Source organism: Oncorhynchus gorbuscha, linkage group LG24, assembly GCF_021184085.1.
Source record: "Oncorhynchus gorbuscha isolate QuinsamMale2020 ecotype Even-year linkage group LG24, OgorEven_v1.0, whole genome shotgun sequence".
NCBI lineage: Eukaryota > Metazoa > Chordata > Actinopteri > Salmoniformes > Salmonidae > Oncorhynchus > Oncorhynchus gorbuscha.
Window position 1 is genome coordinate 32,277,316 of NC_060196.1, and position 25,381 is coordinate 32,302,696.

The 25,381-nt window shown below is 43.8% G+C and overlaps 3 protein-coding genes across 3 annotated transcripts; 1 reads left to right on the plus strand and 2 right to left on the minus strand.

Annotated features, from left to right (window-relative positions):
* Positions 1–464: 464 nt before the first annotated feature.
* On the minus strand, positions 465–8,287 carry LOC124013128 (interleukin enhancer-binding factor 2 homolog). The gene is made up of 15 exons (XM_046327311.1): positions 8,054–8,287; positions 7,518–7,577; positions 6,321–6,363; positions 5,904–6,008; positions 5,612–5,689; positions 5,398–5,500; positions 4,923–4,988; positions 4,542–4,658; positions 4,032–4,110; positions 3,628–3,715; positions 3,172–3,233; positions 2,917–3,031; positions 2,650–2,740; positions 2,378–2,570; positions 465–771 (listed from the first exon to the last, which is right to left on the minus strand). Exons 1-14 carry the CDS (start codon positions 8,056–8,058, stop codon positions 2,419–2,421), a joined length of 1,164 nt encoding a protein of 387 aa, XP_046183267.1. The 5' UTR covers positions 8,059–8,287; the 3' UTR covers positions 465–771; positions 2,378–2,418.
* A 4,636-nt stretch (positions 8,288–12,923) lies between these two features.
* LOC124013131 (chromatin target of PRMT1 protein-like) lies at positions 12,924–19,173 on the minus strand. The gene is made up of 6 exons (XM_046327313.1): positions 18,427–19,173; positions 17,676–17,759; positions 16,364–16,514; positions 15,764–15,896; positions 14,442–14,570; positions 12,924–14,268 (listed from the first exon to the last, which is right to left on the minus strand). Exons 2-6 carry the CDS (start codon positions 17,738–17,740, stop codon positions 14,051–14,053), a joined length of 696 nt encoding a protein of 231 aa, XP_046183269.1. The 5' UTR covers positions 17,741–17,759; positions 18,427–19,173; the 3' UTR covers positions 12,924–14,050.
* On the plus strand, positions 18,763–23,612 carry snapin (SNAP associated protein). Its single transcript, XM_046327312.1, has 4 exons — positions 18,763–18,919; positions 21,680–21,726; positions 22,118–22,236; positions 22,539–23,612. The coding sequence occupies exons 1-4, from the start codon at positions 18,804–18,806 to the stop codon at positions 22,644–22,646; spliced, it is 390 nt and encodes a 129-aa protein (XP_046183268.1). The 5' UTR covers positions 18,763–18,803; the 3' UTR covers positions 22,647–23,612.
* The last annotated feature ends 1,769 nt before the right edge of the window (positions 23,613–25,381 follow it).

Here is a 25,381-nt window from a genome sequence, read left to right on the forward strand (position 1 = left end):
CTATAACTGATACCAAGTTGTCTAACACTTGCATCAATTAAATCATGATCCTTATTCAGTGACGTGTTTGAGTTTTGATATAAAAAGGAGTATGAACGTTAAAGTTTTTCACAAGTTACATGGCATCTTATGATCAGATTGTTTTGTTGACAATTATGTTTTGAATTAAAATGCTCCTCTTACCAGTAAACTTTCAAATCTGAACTGCAAAACAGCATTTAAGTTTACCTGTGATCCAATAAATTAAATACTAAAAAGGTTTGTCAAATTTAGAGTACCTAGACTGGAAATGATCTGTGGAGGTAATTACACGAACAGATCTAACCTCTGAAAATGAAGTATGTCTTTTCACAAGCATGGGGCCTACATTTTCTATCCAGCCACGCACACATTTGAAAGAAATAATTTAAAAAGTATGCATTACTGTATTTACGTAAAGAGGCATTACATTTGTTTTATTTAAAAAAAAAGCTGTTTAATTTAGTCATCATTGCTGCTACAAAGTAAAAACCAGACAAAGACACGGAATACAAATAGATCGCAACACCCGTCCCTTTCTGGAAAGGCCGTGAATTTCTTTTTTGTTGATGGCGTTGAGGGACCAGTAACAGTTTATGCGAGTCTCTCCGTCCAGTGGGAGAACTTTGGTCCAGGTCGTTGCAGTCAATTCATTAGTGGACATGAACTTCATTGAAGGACAAAGGGGCGAGTGAAGGGTCCCCAAAGGGTCAGGGGTAAACGTTCATTTAAAAAGATGTGGCACAGGATCCTCTAGATGGCGACAAGAGGGGGGGGGGGGGAATAAAAAGTTGTTAAGCCTCAGATCACATTGTAAGGGTAAAAGAGTGAATTGGATCCCACCACTAACAACATTTGTTACTCCCCGTCACTTGCAAAGCTAATGGTGCTGCCCGTCTTCCATTAACCAATTGATCATTGACCATTTTCTTTTCTTCCCCAAGAAAATATCTGGCCCCACCATCACTGCGCACAGGGTTAGAATCAAGTCGAACTTCGGGTGGTTCTCAAAGACAAAATAATGTCCTTCGTAAACCCTCTCGTATTATACTCGTATTGATTTCGCAGAATTCTCGCCTGTAACAGTGATACAGTAGATGGCTCCATGCACTATTATCGCCGGCTAGTCTCTGGCTGGTGAGTTGTTAATGTGTGGCAGCTACATAGCTTACTTTGTTATGACTTGGCAATACAGTGATTTATCTCAATAAACAAAAACAATTGTTGATTTTTTAAAACTCTTAAATACATTACCGTAATTGCTGGACTATTAAGCGCACCTGAATATAAACCGCATCCACTGAATTATTTAAAAAATATGTATTTTGTACATAAATACGCCGCACATGTCTATAAGCCGCAGGTGCCTACCGGTACATTGAAACAAATGAACTTGGTCACTATCTTCCTCCTCCTATGCACTGAAACCACTGAAGTCATCTCCTTCGGTGTCGGAGATGAATAGCCTCAGAATTGCTTCATCCGATGTTGGCTCGTTTTCATTGTCGCTCTCGTCACTTTCATCCGGAGGCAAATACCCCGCTGACCTCATGCTGCCCCTTCAACACGCAGCAGTCCAGCCTTTCGAAACCCGTTGATGATAGTGGATTTTGTGACAATGCTCCACGCTGTCAGGACCAACTGGCAGACTTGACCATAAGTTGCTCTTCGCATGCAGCCCGTTTTAGTGAAGGGTTTCTCCCCACTTGTCATCAAAGACTCCCACTGAACAAGGAGCGCCACCTTAAATGCACGATTTACACTGACGTCGAGTGGCTGCAAATACTTTGGGCCATCTGCTTTTCTTCCCTCTGAAAGCCTTTGTTGTCTTTTTGCACTGAGTCAGTTTCTCACGCTGCTGTTTCGAACATCTTATCATCGACTCATTAAGGCCAAGCTCCCGTGCAGCAGCTCTTTCCTTTTCCAACAGCCAGATCGATCGCAATCGCCTTCAACTTGAAAGCTGCATCATATACATAACATAACTCCGTGTCTTTGCCATTATGAGGGTGACAAAATTACTACCGTAATCAGAATGATGGGAAGTTTGAGCGCGCTCGATTTTACGTCACATTATGTGACTGTGCTCAGTTTTTTGGCGGCATGAATCTTGTGAAAGCGGGAAAAATCCATAAATTAGCGCGTCATTGGATAAACCGCGGGGTTCAAAGCGTGGGAATAAAGTAGCGGCTTATAGTCCAGCAATTACGGTAATGGGATTTGCTACTAGCAACTAGGCTAATTTATAGAACGTTACATTAATGTGCTAACTAAGCTACTGTTGGAAATGTAACAATAAGCTAGGCAGCTAGCTAGCTAGCCTGGTAATGAGCCTGGTTTTCTGACTGGCTACTGGTACCTGGCAGCTCACTGGTGGCGCATCACTTTCCGGGTTCTTCCTCAGTCCTGTGTCTCCATGCTTTCATCCTCGACATCTCCTCCTTCCTCCAGCGCCTCATCCTCCTCTTCCTTCCTCTCTGGCGGCTTCTCGTAGGCCTTCTCAGAGGGTGTGACGATCACGCCGTCCCATGTGGACATTTCCGAAGCCAGGGCTGGGGTGGTGAGGTATATTTGTTTAATGTTTACTTTGAGAAAAAGGGTGTGAGTGAGAGCGAGAGATGAGGTACTCACAGCTGGCATCACCCTCCAGGCCCAGGATCTTCCTGTACCCTCCATGAGAGAGGACCCTGACCAACGTCTGAGCAGTGAAACAAACCATGTCCTACAAAAAACAGACACACACTTTCAACTGATATACCTATGTGAATCATCTGACAGTAATCCTAACCAAGCACATATGATCATGGGTGATTTAGTGCTGCGCTGGAGCAAACCCTGTCACCAGGACCAAGGTTCCCCACACCTGTACCATGAAGGCAGCTAAAGCGAAGATATTACCTGCTGCTCGAGGGTCATAACGGTGTGCACCCGGAAGTTTCCACTCTCACAGGGGTCAGTGATGCCCACTGAGCCTGGCAGGAAAAGCCCGGCGGCCAACATCTGTAGGCAGCGTCTGAAAAGAGCAACATTAACAACAAAAAATAATGAAGGCACCGCCAGAAAGTATCACAAAGTCATGTTTTGGAAATGAGACAGTCAACAAAAGACAACTACAGTTGAAAAACAACTGACTGAGGGAATGAGAAGACTCACCTGTAAGCAACATTGAGTGACAGGGGCTGTCTGGAGGGGTTGTTCATGACCGCAGAATGACCCTGAGCAGAAACACTTAATTCCTTATTCATTCCTCCTTTAGTTATGCAGTGATACGATACAAGCTTTCAGTTAGGGACAATAGAATAGCAAAGACAGAGAATCACAAAAAACATAACATATTAGCCAGGTGACTTGCTCGGTGTGTGGTAATTCGCAACAAATAGCTAAATCATCCATTATCGTGCCTCACCAGTATTACATTCTAATGGTTTACCAGTAGTTGTGCTAATGGTAGGTCTGGTGTCCCCACCAGTAGAACTGAACATTAGCATAACTATGATGAATGCAGTGGGCTAACTACGATCACATGTTAAGTGTTGAGTCGTGAGAATGGGGGATGTAGTGGCCGAACCTGTACATCCAGTAGAACTATGGTCAGTGCAATGGACTCACCAGTAGATCCAGGATCCAGGGGGTGAGAGGTTCGAACCCAGGGAAACGCACCCTCAGATCCTTCAGCAGGCGAATCAGCACTTTCACCCTAAATAAAAACAATAACCAGGACACGAGTTGAACACTTTAAAGAAGATAAGTTCGTCAGCGCTTTGCTGTATTGGCATTTACAATGCACACAGGATAATAAAAGGGACAAAAGGTCATTATGGCTGAAACATTTAGGATAAAAAGTCTCCCTTTATTCCTCCTTTACTTGTGAGAAATATTGAGGATGTGAAAGGTTCAAGAAAAAAAGGAGACCGAGGACCTATTACATCATTTGAGACACATACTGAGGAGACATCAGTTTGAGAGGCTTAATGGGCTGAGAGGTAAAAGACCTTTAAAAAAAGGTGCCTTACGTAGATTGGGAGGCGTTCTCCTCAAACCAGCGGGCATGGCGGATGGCGGCCAGAGCACTCTGCAGCACCTTGATGTCCACTGGGGAGAGAGAGACCATGTCACCGACACCATGATGACCACTTACAGCACCATTGTCTAGCTGAAAACAGATAATACATCTACGTTAAAAAAACGCAAACACAAGCTGCCTCCAGTCTACAATGAATGCTTATGGCATGCACGACAGAGAGCTTTGTGCCAATCACAGTGTATCTACCGGAGTGTTTTGACTTCTTATTATGTAGCTCTATGAGTGTAGTTATGAGGGCAGCTCATGTTTACATTCTATCACATTGTACTGCGTGTGTGTGTGTGTGTGTGTGTGTGTGTGTGTGTGTGTGTGTGTGTGTGTGTGTGTGTGTGTGTGTGTGTGTGTGTGTGTGTGTGTGTGTGTGTGTGTGTGTGTGTGTGTGTGTGTGTGTGTGTGTGTGTGTGTGTGTGTGTGTGTGTGTGTGTGTGTGTGTACGTACAGTGCAGTTCGGGGTCCAGCTTGCGCAGGTTGGGGGGAACAGTGGTGATGAGGATTTTCACTGTTGCATCGGCAGAGCTTATCTCAAAACCTGTCTCATTCGTCAGCATGGAGAGAACTAGGACAAAGAGGGAGTCAGTTGGCAACATTACATCATAACCACTGAAGATGTAGAATACCCTGTATCCTATTACCCAGCATGCCTACATTATCCTTGTATTTACACTTTTTAATGAATTCGTCGCTAAAACAACATGGCACGACCTATCAACAAAGGTAAATAGGAGCAGAATTTATGCTATTGAAAGCTAAATTGAACTTCAGTGACTGATGTTGCAATGTGGCTACATGAAAACATATGCAGCTGTGTAATATCGGTCACCTTCAGCAGGGTCTTGTGTGCGAAGGGTCTCCACCACTTTGTTGCCGAGAGCCGCGACAGCCTCCACTGCAAGCGAGACAACTTTCATTATGGGGGCTCAGTACAACCAATGGAGACAATTTCAAAATGGCTGCTATGGGAAATACAGCCCATGATGAGGAATGACTTATATTTGGGCGGCAGGTAGCCTAGCGGTGTTAGGCTAGTAACTGAAAAGTTGCTTGTTCGAATACCCAAGCTGACAAGGTAAAAAAAAAAAAAACTGTCCATGTCCCCTTGAGCAAGGCACTTAACCCTAATTGCTTCTGTAAATTGCTCTGGATAAGAGCTTCTGCTAAATGACTCAAATGTAGATGTATTATAACCCAGCAATATTGCAAAATGCTGTGCAGCAATCAAGATCATTGACATTTGAAGACCAATCAAATAATGTATCAAATGGGCTTTGCTTTGTTGGCACACACACAGAACTCACGCGTGGGCAAGATCTTGAGGATGACCACCAGGTCAGCGACATTGTGTCCCGTTGTCATGGTGCCTTTCTTGTATGAGCCCACCTGACGTACCTCTTCAATTTGCTGGAATGAGAGGAGAAAGAAATTCCCATTGTTATTGTACATGGTTAAATATGTTATCCAAGATACAGATACATTTCGGCACGTCATTCTCCACTAAGGTCTGGAACTCACCACTTCAAAGTTGCCGGGGGCGACGATGAGGTTGTCGATGACGTTGTTGATCTTGGTGACCAGGGACAAGATAGAGGACTGAAAAGGGGAGCAGAGAGTTTGCATGTAGTCAATGGAAATAAGCATAGCGTAGGAGTGTGTTGTTTAACACATAACCTAAAGGAATATGCTAATGTGTGCATACAACAGCTAGAGTTAAATTATCCAGCAAGTGTGGTTTGAGTGAGGACGACCGAGTGAGAGTAGTGCGTTGAATGTTTGAGAGAGAGAGGTCTGTGTGCGTGTTCTCCACCTGCTCTGCGGGTGTGGGGCTGAGGTCCTGGTTCCTCTTCAGCAGACACTCGCTGAAGGCAGTCTCATCCGCTGCTGCCTTCACTCTGGGGAAGGCCATCTCACACTGGGGGAACCAGAGAGACAGCTTAGCACTGTCCAGTCGACATCCCTATCTGCGCTACTGTATTACTTTGACAAGATCTGTGTCGTTTTGACTAGAGCATTAGACCATTCTGTATGAGTAGGTGAGCTGAGCTCCATCGATTACAGTCTGCCTGTACAGTCTGACTCAGGAGAATGAGACAATGAGAAATTGTTGATTTCAATGAAAGTGAGCTACATGCTGCACCACTGATATGCTCTCTTCAAAATAACCATTGGTGCAAGAGCTCATGTATACGGGAAGGATGCTTGACATAAAGTGGCAAATACTCACCACATAGAAGTCAAAGGGAATGTGGGGGACAAATGGCCGATACCTGAAACAAGGTGCCAATAAACATTGACGCATCTTATATTGCACCAGACATTCAGATACAGATACAGACGTGGTGAGGGCTCTAGGAGTGTGGTGCCTGGAAAACAACCTCTCACTCAACGTCAACAAAACAAAAGGAGAGGATTGTGGACTTCAGGAAACAGGAGAGGGTGCACCCTCAAATCTACATCAACGGGGCCACAGTGGAGAAGTGGAAAGCTTCAAGTTTCTTGGCGTACACATTACTGACAAACTGAAATGGACCACCCCCACAGACAGCATGGTGAAGAAGGCGCAACAGAGCCTCTTCAACCTCAGGATGCTAAAGAAATGTGGCTTGTCACCTAAAACTCTCAAACTTTTACAGATGCACAATTGAAAGCATCCTGTCGGGCTATATCACCGCCTGGTACGGCAACTGCACCGCCCGCAACCGCAAGGCTCTCCAGAGGGTGGTACGGTCTGCCCAACGCATTACCGGGGGCAAACTACCCACCCTCCAGGACACCTACAGCACCCGATGTCATAGGAAGGCCAAAAGGATCATCAAGGACATCAACCACCTGAGCCACTGCCTGTTCACCCCGCTATCATCCAGAAGGGGAGGTCAGTACAGGTGCATCAAAGCTGGAGCCGAGAGACTGAAAAACAGCTTCTATCACAAGGCCATCAGACTGTTAAACAGCCATCACTAGCACATTAGAGGCTGCTGCCTATAGGATTAGACTAGAAATCACTGCCCACTTTAAGGAATGGAACACTAGTCACTTAAATAAGGTTTACATATCTTGCATTACTCATCTCATATGTATATACTGTATTCTATACTATTCTATGCCATTCTTAGTCACTTAATATTAATTCCTACTTAGATGTGTATATATGTTGTGTAATTTGTTGGATATTGCGGTACTGTTGGCAGTATGCAACCAATAACATTTGATTTGACATTCTTCTATGAATTTTAGATAGCAAAGTTACCTCATGAACCTTACATCTCATTGGCCTTAATCATAAATGGGACTGGTTAACTTTACAGTTGTGGGCATAGTAAATCAACTATTATGGCATCACACAAAACTAAAAGCAGGCATGCTCAATTTGAAGTGGTATACCAATATTATTATTCTAGCAACTGGCTGACTAGCTACTCACCCTTGCACCAGTCCACTGCGTGACCCGAACCGGCCACCCCGGCCCCTGCCCCTATCGCCTCTGGAATTGGTTACATTATCAATACAGTAGTTAGTTGGGTGATGGCAATTACCACATTAACTCATTTGCTGAAGAGGCAGCAGCAGCTAACTAGCTAGCTGCTTCCATAGCATGGCTAACGGGGCTAGCTACTGACTGTTCATTCATTCATTTTACCAAGACATAACAATGCACATCTAGCTAGCTACATAAATCATACATTAACAATGATATTTGATGGATAGATTTGTAGATAGGTAACTAATTAGTTAGCTACCTATCAGTAAAGCTATGCTACAGGCCACCTGGCTAACAAAGAAGGCTAGATGTGAAGAAAAAAAGGCTAGCTGGGCTAACGTTAGCACGCTACACGTTGCTAGCTAATACAACCTCCCCTAAACCACCCCTTTAAATTCCACCTGTCTACAAATATTTTACAGTTGGATACTGTATAAATATAATCTAACATTGTGGTTTTATCAGATGTATTAAACTACCTCATCGCGTAAAACGTGTTGATGTTTTAATGTAGATGTTCACAGAAAAATCACCAGCATCCAATGCCGGCCAGGCAGACTACTAATGGAGTCAGGGTTGCCAGGTCGAGATAAAAATTTATACCCCATTACCCGATACCAGTACATAAGGCCTGAAAACTAGCCACCACAAAAACGTTCGCAGAAAGAAAGGACACATGTATCCAATAAACCCCTTTCCTCATAACGTTATCGAACGAATTAAGATGGAATATTGACGTAACTTGTTTTGATACATGCTAAGAAGCTATATTCGGTTTTCCATCAAAATAGATATTCTTGCGAGTTTAAAAATATGTCACAAGAGAAAATATAATTTGCCTTTCTTAACACCCCTGATAATTTTCCATCAATGGATGTCGATTAAACTTGTTTTGGCTGCTATAATTAAGCAATAACTCAAAGGAGGTGTGGTATACAGCCAATCTCAATAGTGAAGAGGCGGGATGCTGGCCTTCTAGACAAAGTTCCTCTATACAGTGTCTATGTTCTTTTGACTATATTTTATTTTTATTGGCCAGTCTGCGATATGGCTTTTTCTTTGCAACCCTGCCTAGAAGGCCAGCACCCCGGAGTTGCCTCATCACTGTTGACGTTGAGACGGTGTTTTGCGGGTACTATTTAATGAAGCTGCCAGTTGAGGACTTCTGAGGCGTCTGTTTCTCAAACTAGACACTAATGTACTTGTCTTCTTGCTCAGTTGTGCACTGGGGCCTCCCACTCCTCTTTCTATTCTGGTTAGCGCCAGTTTGCCCTGTTCTGTGAAGGCAGTAGTACAGTGTTGGACGAGATCTTCAGTTTCTTGGCAATTCCTCGCATGGAATATCCTTCATTTCTAAGAACAAGAATAGACTGATGAGTTTCAGAAGAAAGTTGTTTGTTTCTGGACATTTTTAACCTGCAATCGAACCCACAAATGCTGATGCTCTGATACTCATCTAGTCTAAAGAAGGCTAGTTTTGTTGCAGGAAAAGTGAAGGAAAAGCAGCCAACAAGCATGTGTGGGAACTCCTTCAAGATTGTTGGAAAACCATTCCAGGTGAAGCTGGTTGAGAGTATGCCAGAGTGTACAAAGCTGTCATCAAGGCAAAGGGTGGCAACTTTGAAGAATCTCAAATATATATACACTGCTCAAAAAAATAAAGGGAACACTTAAACAACACAATCTAACTTGCTAATTGTCAATCACACTTCTGTGAAATCAAACTGTCCACTTAGGAAGCAACACTGATTGACAATACATTTCACATGCTGTTGTGCAAATGGAATCGATAACAGGTGGAAATTATAGGCAATTAGCAAGACACCCCCAATAAAGGAGTGGTTCTGCAGGTGGTGACCACAGACCACTTCTCAGTTCCTATGCTTCCTGGCTGATGTTTTGGTCACTTTTGAATGCTGGCGGTGCTTTCACTCTAGTGGTAGCATGAGACGGAGTCTACAACCCACACAAGTGGCTCAGGTAGTGCAGCTCATCCAGGATGGCACATCAATGCGAGCTGTGGCAAGAAGGTTTGCTGTGTCTGTCAGCGTAGTGTCCAGAGCATGGAGGCGCTACCAGGAGACAGGCCAGTACATCAGGAGACGTGGAGGAGGCCGTAGGAGGGCAACAACCCAGCAGCAGGACTGCTACCTCCGCCTTTGTGCAAGGAGGAGGAGCACTGCCAGAGCCCTGCAAAATGACCTTCAGCAGGCCACAAATGTGCATGTGTCTGCTCAAACGGTCAGAAACAGACTCCATGAGGGTGGTATGAGGGCCCGACGTCCACAGGTGGGGGTTGTGCTTACAGCCCAACACCGTGCAGGACGTTTGGCATTTGCCAGAGAACACCGAGATTGGCAAATTCGCCACTGGTGCCCTGTGCTCTTCACAGATGAAAGCAGGTTCACACTGAGCACATGTGTCAGACGTGACAGAGTCGAGACGCCGTGGAGAACGTTCTGCTGCCTGCAACATCCTCCAGCACGACCGGTTTGTCGGTGGGTCAGTCAGACTGTCCAGGAGTTGGCGGATGCTTTAGTCCAGGTCTGGGAGGAGATCCCTCAGGAGACCATCCGCCACCTCATCAGGAGCATGCCCAGTGCTCTCGTTGTAGGGAGGTCATACAGGCACGTGGAGGCCACACACACTGAGCCTCATTTTGACTTGTTTTAAGGACATTACATCAAAGTTGGATCAGCCTGTAGTGTGGTTTTCCACTTTAATTTTGAGTGTGACTCCAAATCCAGACCTGCATGGATTGATAAATTTGATTTCCATTGATAATTTTTGTATGATTTTGTTGTCAGCACATTCAACTATGTACAGAAAAAAGTGTTTTAATAAGAATATTTCATTCATTCAGATCTAGGATGTGTTATTTTAGTGTTCCCTTTATTTTTTCGATCAGTGTATATTTTTAATTTGTTTAACACTTTTTTTGGTTACTATTCCATGTGTTTTTTCATAGTTTTGATATCTTCACTATTATTATATGATGAAGAAACTAGTAAAAAATAAAGAAAAACCCTTGAATAAGTAGGTGATCTAAAACTTTTGACCTGTAGTGTAGGTGTCTTCATGATGACAATCTAAATAGCCTACCTACAACTGGTAAAAAAGTTGTCACGAAGTTGCAACGCTATCTCAATACACACACACCTTCAGCCCCTCTCCCCACCATTCACCCACTCAGTAACAGCCAGCTCATTGCTTAATAGTCAGCAGCTGCAGGTCACAAGGAAATAAATAAAAACATGCTACCCGCGACCAATAGACTACATTTTCACCCGCGACTTCGTTTTCAATGTGGCCCAAATTTAAGAAAACTGCGGACATGGCAACCCTGGATGGAGTACTGCTACCGACGGAAGTCAGGACCCAAAATGGAACTCATTGTTGCTGGCTACAAAGGCACAATGTCAACGTGTAGACTGCCATCAGAAAGACTGAATAAATATCCAGGATATTCTTAACGCCGACTGGGGCAGAGTGGCGCAACGGAACCGTGATGGGCCCATAACATAGAGGTCGATGGATAGCAACCATCCTCACCTGGGCGTTTTCTTGAATTTTGACAATATGTTTTGCTTATTCTCTTTATTTAGATTGATGTTCAAATACATAGACACTAAAACCATTTTACAAAAAGTATGACAATCAAAATGGCAATAATGAGTTTTCATTTGCATTCTTTCACATTGAAGTGAAATGTATCAACTAGGTTACTCAAATATGAAGCAATTTGCCTACTAATTACAGCTACGCAATAATCCAACTTCATTGCAAATGTATGAAATTGTTCTCTTTTGATGAAGTCGACCCTTGGCTGGAAGACCAGATGCTGCTGGAAGTGTTGTGTTGGAGGGCCAGTAAGGACATACTTCTACCTTCATTGTTCTAAAAAAAGAAAAAGGCAACCCCAGTGCCCCCTATGTCAAACTCATACACTCCCCTGCCTATTTATTTGGACAGAAAACCTGGATTTGAGATCAAAGGTTGAAAGGTTTTGTTTTAGAGTATTTTCATACATATGTTGTAGTTTTAGAAATTAAAGCACTTTATGCATCTAGTCCCCCTATTTGAAAGTGTCATAATTATTTGGACAAATTCACTTATTGTGTTACATTTAGTAAATAGGCATATTGGACCAAATGCTAAACTTTTGACTAAATTTACTACACTATAATTTGTACAAATACTTATGACACCTTCAAATGGGGGGACTATGCTGGAGTATAGACAAATTAAAGGTTTTAGCTTCACTGTCCAAATAAATACATAGGGGAGAATATATTGAAATGCGTGGATATTCTTGACTATTCAAAAATCACAGACATGCACTTTTATCGACAAGATCTACCAATAAGTAGACCATTAGGCTTTCAACAAACATAATTTATAGTGTTGTTTGGGTAGTAAACCCTGTAATTATTCAAATTATGTATTAACCTTTACATATTAATTGCTGTGTGATAAAGCTATGATTTGAGACATTTTAATAACAGAGACTGTGTTCAATAAAAAAAAATCACTAATCTCAACTACAATGCAATGTTGTACTATAGAATAATTACAATTGCTACAGCGGAACTTATGGTATTGTTAAAATATAAAATCAGAAGTAGAATTATCTTGTACTTAGGTCCTTTACAAATTGCACTACATGACCAAAAGTATGTGGACACATCAAATTCCAAAGTCATGGGCATTAATTTGGAGTTGGTCCCCCCTTTGCTGCTATAACAGCCTCCACCTTTCTGGGAAGGCTTTCCACTAGATGTTGGAACATTGCTGCGGGACTTGCTTCATTCAGCCACAAGAGCATTAGTAAGGTCGGGCACTGATGTTGGGCGATTAGGCCTGGCTCGCAGTCGGCATTCCAATTCATCCCAAAGGTTTTCGAAGGGGTTGAGGTCAGGGTTCACACTGTTGTACCGCTCCGTTATTTGTCTGTTTGTGGCTCCCATTAGCTTGCCATACTCTGACCTCATCTACAAGCTTTTTTTCACCCCCACATGACTGCCGCTGACTGGATGTTTTGTTTGTTGCACCATTCTCTGCAATCCCTCGACACTGCTGTGCGTGAGAAGCCCAGGAGGCCGGCTGTTAAGGAAATATTGGATCTGGCACTGACAATCATACCACATTCAAAGTTGCTTAGGTCACAAATTTTTCCCCATTCTAACGAACAGTAACTCGATCCCTGTCTGCTTTATATAGCAATCCATTTTCGGGTAAGGGATGGTGTACCTAAAAAGCTGGCCAGTGAGTGTATGGTGATTTAACCAAGTGCTCGCAGTGTATTAGTCTTGAGAGAACGTGTGATGTAACCAATACCCAAACAACTACTATGTTAAAAGAAGATGAACATTTATTCTCTATTCTATGACAATAACCAGTTGGAAGGAGAGGGAATTACATAGCATTTGGAGTTTAGTTTCATCCAGATGGACACAATCTGAAAACATTTTAATTCACTTTATGAGTGGTGTACAACAACCTGTTTTTTATAGACCATCTCAAAATTCTTACAATTGACCCCTCGCACACCTTTGCAACTTGGATTGAAATATTTAGCATCTCGTGTAGTTGCTTATTTGGTATGACAAGCATCCATAAAATGCTGTTAGGGGAGTTTCAACCAAAGACAGCAACATATTTAAATTCTCCAGAAGCAAAGCTTAAGTTGGTGGCGTTAAATAAAAAAAACACAAGAATTTTCGAGAATTCCCCTTGTAATTTTCATTAGATTTTTCTACTCGAGAGTCAAGTCCTTGTACACTTCTGCTAACACAGTAAAAGGAGCATCCAATACTAAATACAAATCCTAACATAAAAACATGGCAGTAAAAAATAGGTTTACGAAATATAAGAAGTGGATGCTAGTTAGACATGATGGAGCCAAAGCACTTTTAACCATATGGACATAGACGCAAAGTTCGGTAATAGTCCCAATTCAGCTTCAAAACAGATTCTGCCAAGAGATTCTGGTCCAAAAAGCAGGCATTTCAGGAGCGTTGATGATGTTGGTTCTTTAAGTCTACTCCGGTCAGTGTCGTCCATTCAAGTTTAAAAGATCTTTGCATTCTTCATGCACACACAGGAAAAAGGTTTCAAACTGTGCCGGTGCGAGTCTACTTTGTACTGATACTGATAGAATGGTCAAGTCCACATTCAGGAAAAAGTTCAATTTCAAACAGTTCTCTTCATAGGCCCACAATTTTAGAACAAGTGTGTTTGTATGCATGTGCGTCAGTGAATGTGAGTTGTATATTCAAGCAGAGGTTGTGATCACATCACACATTTTTGCCATGTAATGTGAAACAGTGCACAGAGTTTACGTAAGTGCATTTATCATTACATTTGTTTGGTGTAATAGTACTATACAAGCTTCTCTCTGCGTCTTTCATGTTATCAGCACTGTCTCAGTGTGGGCCTGTTGAAGGAGTCCCTACTCTTGCGGTGGAAGTCCTGGTTCACTCCATGCCCTCTGGGTCAGCCTGGGCCATGTACGCGTCCAGCTCAGCATCCAGGTTGCCCTTGGTCTTGGACATATAGGCGTCAAGCTGGTTGTCCAGCTGCTCGCGGGTCATTCCTGGGCCACCTCCCCTGCCGCGGCCTCCTCTTCCACCCCCGCGACCGCGGCCACCACCCCTGCCAGCGAAGCCACCACGCCCACGCAGACCGCCTCGTCCTGGAGGGAAAGATGGTGGTCAACACACCCCAAAACATTTTTTAAGATGGAATCACAATGCGTTAACAAAATGTTTGCTGTATAAGTGTTCATGTAAACAAGAATCTTGAGGTAGACTGTGATGTGTCAATTTACAGATGAAATTAATCCGAACTCTGAATCCAGTTCCTTACCCCTGGCTCCCATTCCTCTTCCAGCTCCTCTGCCAAAGGCACCTCCACGACCAGCAGCCCCTCTTTGACGCATCCCCCTACGGAGGGCCACACGGCCTGGACCCCCTCTGCCACGCATCTGGCCCATGCCTGGGGAAAGGCGATTCCCTATCAGGACACAACAAAGGAGGAGTTAACCATTGACTTAGTTTACCACGTTTCAGTTTAAGAACAAAGTTGTCAAGTGAACACAAACTTTTTATATGCCAATCATTGACCCACATCTCAGCCACCAACTTAACTAAAGCAGCTTAAGTATTCAAATTCTATGGACGGGTAAAACATGTTACGCATGTCATTTATACTCCAACTTATTTTACGCCATGACAGACAGGTTAGAGGTGTTTGCCGGGTGCCTTGCCCATGTATTCAAGTCACTTACTTCTGTTCTAACTAGGCATGGGGTATTCTGACTGAATAACAATTTGTTCTACAGTGAAAGTGCACTAATATCACTTCAAATGCTATGACCAACATTTTTTTCTTTTTTAAAACCTGGAATGCCACAGTTATGCATTATATGCAACATATATGTGACCACGGTGCACATCTTGTATCTGCACCATTACATTCTAAACCGGGACGTATTTAAATGAATTTCACTTGAAGTATTACTGTCATTTTTTTGTTGTTGTCTAAATGGAGTCCAAAATCCCCAATCCCCTCCACCGGGAGTGTGTAGAAGTGGGTGTGGGGTGACTGTGGATAAGCAGGGGCAGTGCAGCTGTTAGATTTGTCACATGCTCAGTAGTACAACAGGTGTCGGACCAACCAGGACAGCAGGGGGTTTATGGATGGTGGAGTCACGATGATTGACAACCACATTCCCTCAGGTTGAGGGGATGGATAGTAAACCAGGGGGCGAAGCAGGGTAGCCTAGTGGTTAGAGCGTTGGACTAGTAACTGGAAGGTTTCAAGTTCAAACCCCCGAGCTGACAAGGTACAAATCTGTCATTCTGCCCCTGAACAGCCAGTTAACCTAATAAAAATAAGAATTTGTTCTTAACTGACTTGCCTAGTTAAATAAAGAAGAAAAAAATAAATACTATGACAGATCCACCTGGACTATTCCAAACGTTTTCAGTTCTAACATTGTAGCAGTAGGTTTCCCCGCGCAAAAAAGTGTGGTCATACCAAATGCATCACTCTCAGAGCCATATTCCAGTCCCAGAGTAGAACATTTCAGAGAAATCATGAAATGTCTCGTCAAATGTCTTTCAACAATTTATGATGCCAACGTTTTCAGTTCTAACATTGTAGCAGTAAGTTTTGCTACCAAATGCTCACCTCATCATAGCGCCCCCGCATCCCTCCAACAGCGAATCCACGGCCGCCAGCACCTCCCCGCATCAAGGCCCCGATGGGCCGGCCCAGCCTGGCCTGGATGTTGCTCTTCCCCAGGCGCTGCTTCAGGCTCTGGGAGGGTTAGGTGGAAGGTTGATACCAAGTGGCAGGGATAGGGAGGTGTTGAACTCTTGTGCTGCATTTGTCATGTTGTCACTTCAGTGCTTGACCCAAACACTCAGCCATTTATGTGATCTGTATATTAACCTTTGCTCTATGGTGCACTCTAGGTCTGCATCAAGCATTTCCTAATATCTATTGATTAAGTGTAGCCTTTTTCCTGTACCCCATCTCCTTCTTACACATTTGTAGAACATGGCCTGTGTCCGGTGTGCCATTCCCCTCGCAATCTCACCTGTTTACCGTGCTTCAGATATCTCCCCATTTGGCGCTCTCAATTCATCTTTCCCCGATTCCTCCTCAAAATGCACTGGAGAAGAAGGCCCGAGAGAAGGGACTTGGACCGTCTCCTCCAATACTGTTGAGAAGAAGGTGAGGAATTGCAGAAAGACTAATTGAGCTGGATCACCTGGTCTCACCTGCTTGTGGTGCAGAGCAGCCTGCACAGAGGGCCTGTTCTCCATTTGCTGGGCGAGGCGGCGGTTGCGGGCACTGGCCATGTGTTGCTGCTGCATGGTGGCTCGCACACTCACCACTGCCGGCGCCTTGTTCTTCAGCATGGTAGTGAAGCTTTGGAGGGGAGGGGGAGCGGGACAGAGAAGGGGTAAAGGAGGGAGAGAGAGAGAGGATACGGAGGGGGAGGGATGGTTCCAAATCAAGTCATTTCTCATACCATGGACACGGCCACAGGAGCTGTGGCGTGTGTTATGAATGCCCCGCTTGTTGGCACCTCACTCTCTTTGTTTCGCTCTCTCTCATTGTTAAGTATTTGACAACCCAAAATGCTTTCTGGAAGCAATTCAGCACATTTTAGGGTAAAATAAAACAAAAGTGGAAAGATAGAAAAAGCAGAAGAAACACTGGAACAGATGGGACAGATTGGAAGACAAGAATGAGAAAGGCAGAAGAGAAAACAGAAAGGAAAGTAGATAACAAGAGAGGAGAGTGATTGCCACTTACAGGCCTCCACGCCACCCTGTTTTGATGGCATCAGCCCGCGAAAAAGACCTGGCAGAGGTTGGAGGCCTAGGACTGGAGGGGTATGTGGCAACCCAGCCACTTACAGCCCGGACCGTGCCTTGTGCTCACACCACACATATGAGAATAGGAGGAAAAGGGGGAGAGAAGAGCAAGGAAAGGGGGGGGGGGGTGGTCACGTCCGGGCTAGGACTGGGCACCTAGTCTCACAGAAAGACTTCAGAGCACAGAGAACTGAAAATGAAAGTGGTAGCAAAGAAGAGGAAAAGGACACAAAATGGCTAAACTGTAATTTAGTTGAGAGAGAGTTGTGTGTGTGTAGAGAGAGGGTGGGAGAGGAGCGGGAGGGTGAACCCTTCCCTTTTCGTTGGTTTGGTGTCTCCTCTCCCATACGTACAGTATATTTTGGGACTGCACCAATGTGTGACACACAGAGAGGAGTGCCGGGGCATATCAGGAGTGCGGCCTGTGCCCATTCTCGGCCATCGCCTTACCAAGCATCACTGTTACCCTCTCTCCTCGGGTCTAAGTGTGCGCTGCTCACACAAAAGGCACTCCAAACTTCTAATGTCAGCAAACGGTGAATATGGCATGCATTTTGAGTGAGCAGCGCACACGTCTGCCCCGGGCAGCCTAGCGTCCATGTCTGGTCCCCAACAGTGGCCTTCCGTAGTAGAGCCCACTAGGGCCGTCTGTACCACTTTTTCGACCTTCGCCTCGCTTAGTGCTGTCAGGGTGCGTAGCGCGTCTCACCGCTCATTCAGGGACTGCTTGGTGGTGCTTTTCAGCACAACTTTTTGGGAGGAGGGAGCACTCATTTTGACTTCACTGGAACTCCTTGGAACCAGCAACATATGAGAGGGAAAGAAAGGGGTAGGGAGGGTGGGGTAGGGATTGGTTAGAAAAACAATTTCACGAGCCAGGAGAAGGAAATATACCAGTGTTGGTCATTCCATTTGTGCATAACCATTCAAGGTCGTGGGTAACGTTACTAGCTAGTTTCAAAATAATCCATTATATTTAGCTGGCAAAATGGTCAGCTTTGTTAGTAGACAGCTAGCTTGCGTTTGACTAGTTATGGTATGCAATTAGCTAGTATCCTTTCATTTACCAACTAACGTTAATGTTGGATAAATAATTTGAAGAAAATACGCAAAAGGGCCACCCCACGGGCTCGAAATAAATATATCACGGATTTTCCCGAAAGGCACAATATACACGTCCAGTTCATAAAACAAATGTAGCAAATGAGTCGACTTCACCGCTTCGGAATGCCAACGAGAGACGGGACAACTACGAAAGCTAGCTAACTACGTTTACTAGCTAATTAACTAAGTAGGCTGTGACTGTGCGAAAAGCAATAGGAGCCTGTAAACTGAAGTTAAGGCTGGCGTCCTATCGAGCATTAAAATTATTCGCCAACGTAGCTAGTTATGAAATATCTAACTAAAAACAGTCAACATTGTCTCAAACAAGTCCAATAGGCGATTATTGGTAAACTCACTTTGATCGTTGCTTGTTTTGCCGATACTCGTGTATCACTTTGCTAGCAAGCTCCTTAGCTTGAGCGATAGACCAGTTAACGTTAAGCTAGTTACGACCGACAGATCTGGATCCACTACTCACTAGATGTTTTATTTCACCTTGCTCTTACGGATACTACTAAAATACGAACTACACTAGCTAGCTACAGTGATTAAAACAGTATATGCTTTAAAATATATATAAACTGAGGCCAGCCTATTCTCCCTCTCTCCTTTCCTTACAAAATGGTGCTAACTACCTGACGACGGAAAATGGAGAGGCTTTACAGCTACGTCACAAAGCTACTTCCTGGCGTGCTTTACGTTTCTTGTTATCACTTCTGGTTCTGGAAGAGGAATGGCTGCCCTAGCTGTTGTGGAGACTCCCTCAGGGAAAGATGCAATTGCAGAGGGATTGCTTGGCCTCTTGAAACCAGCTGTCCAGCAGCTTGATCTCCATGTGCACTCAGTGAGGTGGGTAGCTGGCAAGATTGTTGCTTCAACTTCAATTGTGCTTGCTAGATACTGTTCCCTTCAATCACAGCTAGTTAGCTTGTTAGACACATATGGTGCGTTCAAGACAACTCGGAACAAACGAGGTCAGATTTCCAGGTGGAAAGTCGGAGTTCTGAAAAGAGTCCCGAGTTCCCGACTTGGAATTCCGTGTTGCATGACCGTTCAAAATAAATAATCTCAGTTGGAGCTCGGTTTTCTTCCGATAGTCTCAGTCGTCTTGAACGAACTGAAATCGATGTCGGAGAGTTCCCAGTTGTTTAGAATGCGGCAATAAACTAATTCCATCATCATGACAGTCCCGTGATCCAGCCCCTCCTTCCCTTGTAAATCAAATGAAATTGTATTTGTGACATGCGCCGAATACAAAAGTTGTTAGACCTTACAGTGAAATGCTTACCTACAAGCCCTTAACCAACAAAGCTGTTTTAAGAACGTGTTAAAGTATTTACTCAAATCAACTGAAGTTAAAATAAATAAATAAATAATAAAATAATATATATAAAGGAGCAACAATAAAGTGATGTACTGGGCTGTATGCAGTATGCACTACCCTCTGTAGTGCCTTGCAGTCAGAGGCTGAGCAGTTGCCATACCAGGTGGTGATGCAACAAGTCAGGATGCTCTATGGGGCAGCTGTAGAACTTTTTGATGATCTGAGGACCTATGCCAAATCTTTTCAGTGTCCTGAGGGGGAAAAGGAGTTGTTGTGCCCTCTTCACGAGGGGCTTGGTGTGTTTGGACCATGATACTTTGTTGGTGATGTGGACACCAAGGAACTTGAAGCTCTCAACCTGCTCCACTACAGCCCCATCGATGAGAATGGGAGCATGCTCGGTCCTCCTTTTCCTGTAGTCCACAATCATCATCTTTGTCTTGATCACGTTGATGGAGAAATTGTTATCCTGGAACCACACTGCCAGGTCTCTGACCATCTTCTTATAGGCTGTCTCATCGTTGTCGATGATCAGGCCTACCACTGTTGTTAATGATGGTGTTGGAGTTGTGCTTGGCCATGCAGTCATGTGTGAACAGGGAGTACAGGAGGGGATTGAGCACGCACCCCTGAGGGGCAGATGTGTTGTTACCTACCCTTACCACCTGGGGGCGGCCCCTCAGGAAGTCCAGGATCCAGTTGCAGAGGGAGGGGTTTAGTCCCAGGGAGGGAGATTCCCTAAAAACACGCCACTTTGATATAGAATAGAGAAACATTTTATCTATGTAAATTTGAATGCACAGAGATACCGTGACGAGATCCTGAGGCCCATTGTCGAACCGTTCATCAAGGATCTGTACAGAATTCCTGGAAGCTGAAAACGTCCCAGTTCTTCCATGGCCTGTATAGTCACCAGACATGTCACCCACTGAGCATGTTTGGGATGCTCTGGGTCGACCTGTACGACAGCATTTTCCAGTTCCCGCCAATATCCAACAACTTTGCACAGCCATTGAAGAGGACTGGGACAACATTCCACAGGCCACAATCAACAGCCTGATCAACTCTATGCAAAGCAGATGTGTCACGAGGCAAATGCATGAGGCAAATGGTGGTCACACCAGATACTGACTGGTTTTCTGATCCATGCCCCTACTTTTATTTTTATTTTTTTTATTTTCTAAAGATATCTGAAGCATGAATGTGTGTGTGTGAGTGCATGTGTGCTAAGGTGTGGGGAATCAGAGCAGGTGGTCAGTCCAGTTCAAGTGTTCAGCAGTCTGACCAGCCTCTTCAAGCACTTCATAATGACTGGGTGATAGTCATTTGGCCATGTCACCTTGTTTTTCTTGGGCACTTGGATGACGGTGGGCTCCTTGAAGCAGGTGGGGACCACAGCCTGGACAGGGACAGGTTGAAGATGTCTGAGAATACGCCTGGCCGTCCTTCCTGGATGGAATAGAATGTGTTAAGCTCGTCTGAGATGGACACTCCAGTTGGCATCACACAGCTAGATTTGCCTTTGTAGTCCGTGATAGTCTGTAGTCCTTGTCCCGAGTCTGTGCTCTCTAACATAAATTCAAGTTTGAGTCTGTATTGTCTTTTTGCATCCCTAATAGATTTGTGGAGCTTGTACCTGCTTGCCCTGTACATTTTGCTGGCCACTGAGTCATCGTGGTTCGTTCTGCTGACATTGAATGCTGCAGTACGAACCCTCAGAATGGTACGGATATCTCTGTCCACCAAGGTTTTTTTTGGGGGGGTATGTTCGGATTGTTATTGTGGGTACATCATCAACACATTTCCTATTGAAGCCTGTGACTGACAATGTATATTCCTCAATGTTGATGGATGAGTCCTGGGTGGATGAACATATTCCAATTAGTATCCTCAGAACCGTCCTGCATCTTTGAGTCTGCTTCTTCTGTCCAGTGCCTCACTATTCTCTGTGTTGGTAGCTCGGTTACATACTTTTTCATAGCAGGCTAGGAGAACGTACACAGCAGGTTAAGATAATTAACGTAGCAGGTTAGAGAGTTAAGGTTAGGAAAAGGGTTAGGGTGAGAGAAAATGCTCTCCTAACCTGCTACGAAAAATCAATTGTCTCGAAGTGTCCTGTTTTTATGGAGGGACATTCTGAATGTGTTCTTTCCTCATTCATTTATTACTTGATGTAGGCCTATGTCTTCTGCGGTAACCACTCGGTCTGTTGTAGCAGTCATGATTTGTTACTTTACTATATTTCTGTATTTATAATGCTATTGTGTTGTTTTTTTTTGTTATAGGGAAAGCCAGGTGGAACTACGAGAACACATAGACAATCTAGCCACAGGTGAAACTATTCACTTTTACATGCTTAATATGCACTCCCGGGGGAACAGGGAAGTGGACGGGTGCCAGGTTAATGCACTTGACCTTGTGAAAGAAAGCCAAGCCCATGAAAACCCTTGTGTGAGACAGGCAGAGGCTGCTGTGATGTGACTAGTATAACCACAGGTTTCGAAGCTTGTGTGTAAGGCTTGTACAAGCTCCTGTGCTGCCTGATTCTCATGAGGTCATAAAAAATACATTGCTTTTAATTATATACAGAATCAATCTGACAAATTTGAAGGCATGAACAACAGCTGAATACCTTACCAAAATGACTGCTGCCTTATCCATTTTCTTTATGAGATTAGCCAATCATCCTGTCGGTCATCCTCATCTCATCCCTTCATTTTTAGAGCTGTGCAGGATAAATGAGCACCAGAAGGTGGTGCTAGACCTGGACCCCTATGTGAAAAAGCTGCTGAATGCAAGACGCAGGGTGGTGCTGGTCAACAACATACTACAGAATGCTCAGGTTAGTGGCTCAAAGCAAGAGCTTGGATGCTTTCTTTCTTTGCCTGTGCAGTGTCTTATACTATTTTGTGGGCCTTCTTTTACTCCTGTCCTTGTATCTAACACTCTATTTGTATGTGTGTCACTGTCAAATTCAGTGACGTGGTGTTCATCCCATGTATCTATCTATACCTTAATTCCAATGGGCATGGCAATTCTGCCTTGTTCGTTTCCTTTTGAATTCATGCTGCTCAGGTGGTATTTTATGTCAAGCTACTGACTTTCAATGCTCACTTGAGTTTCACTCTTTCTCCATCTCTCTAGGAACGGTTGCGACGGCTCAATCACAACGTCGCCAAAGAGACAGTGCGTCGGAAGACCATGCTGGAGACCTCCGGAGCGTTCACGCCTCAGTCGCCCAGTAAACCATGACCAGTAAACCATGCCCCACTCCTCAGCTTGGGAAAAAACTGCTTAATAACAACACTGACTGCCTGTGTCCTGGACTGAATAAAGTTTTCACAAACTCTCCACTAAGGTTGGGCAGTATCCAGATATTCATACCGTTCTTGTACCAAACCAGGAAATACGGTATTAGTCAGTGCACACAAGGGGCACTATTATTTTCAAACATATTCAAATGTTTACGGGGGGGTTGGGGTCCCAACAAGTTACTAGTGACAAGTTCTCTTTCAATTCTCACAGATTAAAGCAATACTCAGTTTACCTGCTTAAACGCCAACCTCACATCTCTGCTTTGTGCTATTGTAGCAATGTGTACGTGTCTTGTGTAGTCACAAACTACTAGTTTACAATAAGCCAAAGGCAATTGGAATCAGGGGTGCTTTGCTTCAAAAACCTACACAACTTGATCAAATGTTAAGATTGCGCAAGCTAAAATTGGAATCGGAAATAATAATCTTATGCAAAGAAATGTGTTTACACTGCTGGAGTGCTTTGGGCCTACTGGTTTTTACAACCCTCTCTCTTTCCAGAATATGTGTATGGATGCCTCTGCATTCCATTCAAAGCTATGGCCACAGGGTGAAGGGTGAAGTATTTTTGTCATTGTGGACTAAGTAACTAGACCGGGCAGGAAAAAATAAATGTAGTGCAGGAAAATAAAGATGCAAGGAATGTACGGAAACAGAGCCGTCACTGTTTCACGCTTCTAGCAGCAACTGATATGCAACCCTGCCTAATATGGTTTGTCAACTTTTTTTCTCAATGTCGAATCAAATTTTATTGGTCGCATACACATATTTTGCAGATGGTATCGCAGGTGCAGCAAAATGCTTATGTTTCTAGCTCCAACAGTGCAGTATTACCTAACCATACAAAATGTGTTAATGACAACTTCTTAGTTGCTATTGAATAAAACAGAGAAGCATCACCCTTTTTTTGGTCTGTATTATGAATTGCACATATACTACAGTTTATACACTTTAACAGAGTATAAGGAAACTTTCTTAGTACTACTGTCATTACATGGTTTTATGATGTGTGTGTAGACAATCAGAGCAAATCCGTACAATTATTTGGGTTCTATGGGAGTGGTCTGACTCCACAATGAAATGTGTTATTGTAGTCAAATATTTACTTTTAAGTTTTGCACAAACAGTTTTAATTGGTTCAAGACGACAGATCAGTATCAAAGTGGAAGATGAATGGTGGTGAGCCAGTATCCTCCTTCTCAACTGTTTTCAAGCATTTTGACAGTAAAACTTCAAGGACACCTTAAAAAATGCGATTTAATTCAAATTCTGCTCTGTAATTCTAATCACAAATCTCAACCAACTCCGTCTTTCTCACAAACAAACCTTGTGTGGTGTATAAAACTCATGTTTATGTGGGTATACTGATTTTAAATAATTGTGTTGTCATGCCATGAGAGACCGTGTTGTAGGATACTCCGATCAATTTATTAGGTACACAAATCAAATTTATTTATATAGCCCTTTGTACATCAGCTGATATCTCAAAGTGCTGTACAGAAACCCAGCCTAAAACACCAAACAGCAAGCAATGCAGGTGTAGAAGCACGGGGAACCACCTTGTTCCCGAAAATGGATTGCTCCTACAGACAGTGAGTCACATGGCCGTGGCTTGCTGTATAAAGCAGCCATGAAGCATTCAGTTACTGTTCGAATGAAAGTTAGAATGGGTAAAACGAGTGACCTACTGTAAACGACTTTGAGTATGGCATGATCATCGGTGCCAGGTGCACCGGATCCAGTCTCAGAAACGGCCGCCCTCCTGGGCTTTTCACGCATTACTGTGTTTATGTTTTACTTAAAAAGGTGGAACAAAGTCCAGTCCTGTGGGCGAAAACAGGTTGTTTATGAGAGAGGTCGAATAAGAATGGCAAGAATTGTGCACGCTAACAGGCGGGCCACAAACAGACAAATAACGTCGCTGTACAACAGTATTGTGCAGAACGGCATCTCGGAATGCACAACTCATTGATCCTTGTCATAGATGGGCTATTGCAGCAGACGGCCACACCAGGTTCCACTCCTATCAGCTAAAAACAAGAGGGCACGCGATCACCAACACTAGACAATTGAGGAGTGGAAAAACATTGCCTGGAACTTGACAGTGAGTTCAGTTTACTTAAGTGGCCTGGCCAGTCCCCAGACCTTAACCCAATAGAGCTTCTTTAGGATGAGCTGGAACGGGCAGTTCGCAGCATGAATGTACTGCCGTCCAATCGGCAACAACTGCTTGATGCCATTGTGTCAGCATAGACCATTATTCCTGTGAAACGTTTCCAACACATTGTAGAATTCCCCCAAAGAATTCAGCCTGTTCTGGACGCAAAGGGTGGGATCCGGCTCAGTATTAGATGGGTGTACCTAATAAACTGTCCGGTGAGTGTATATTGACCATCAGTGACATCACTGATTGTGATCATTTAGGACCAAAAAAACAATAAACTGTTCAAACCTGTTGTTAGAACAATGGGCTATGTTTTTTATTATTTATTATTGCTCTAGCCTGCTCCCATATCTTTTTGTGCTTTCTTGTCAGTTCCTATGGTCATTGTTAGCCAACAAATATGTGATCGAGCTAGAATTGCTCCACCTCTCTTTTTAAAAAGTCCTTCGCCTGAATACCTTTATCAGCATTGCCCTCTTGCATAATTGGATCAGTGATAAAAATGCAAG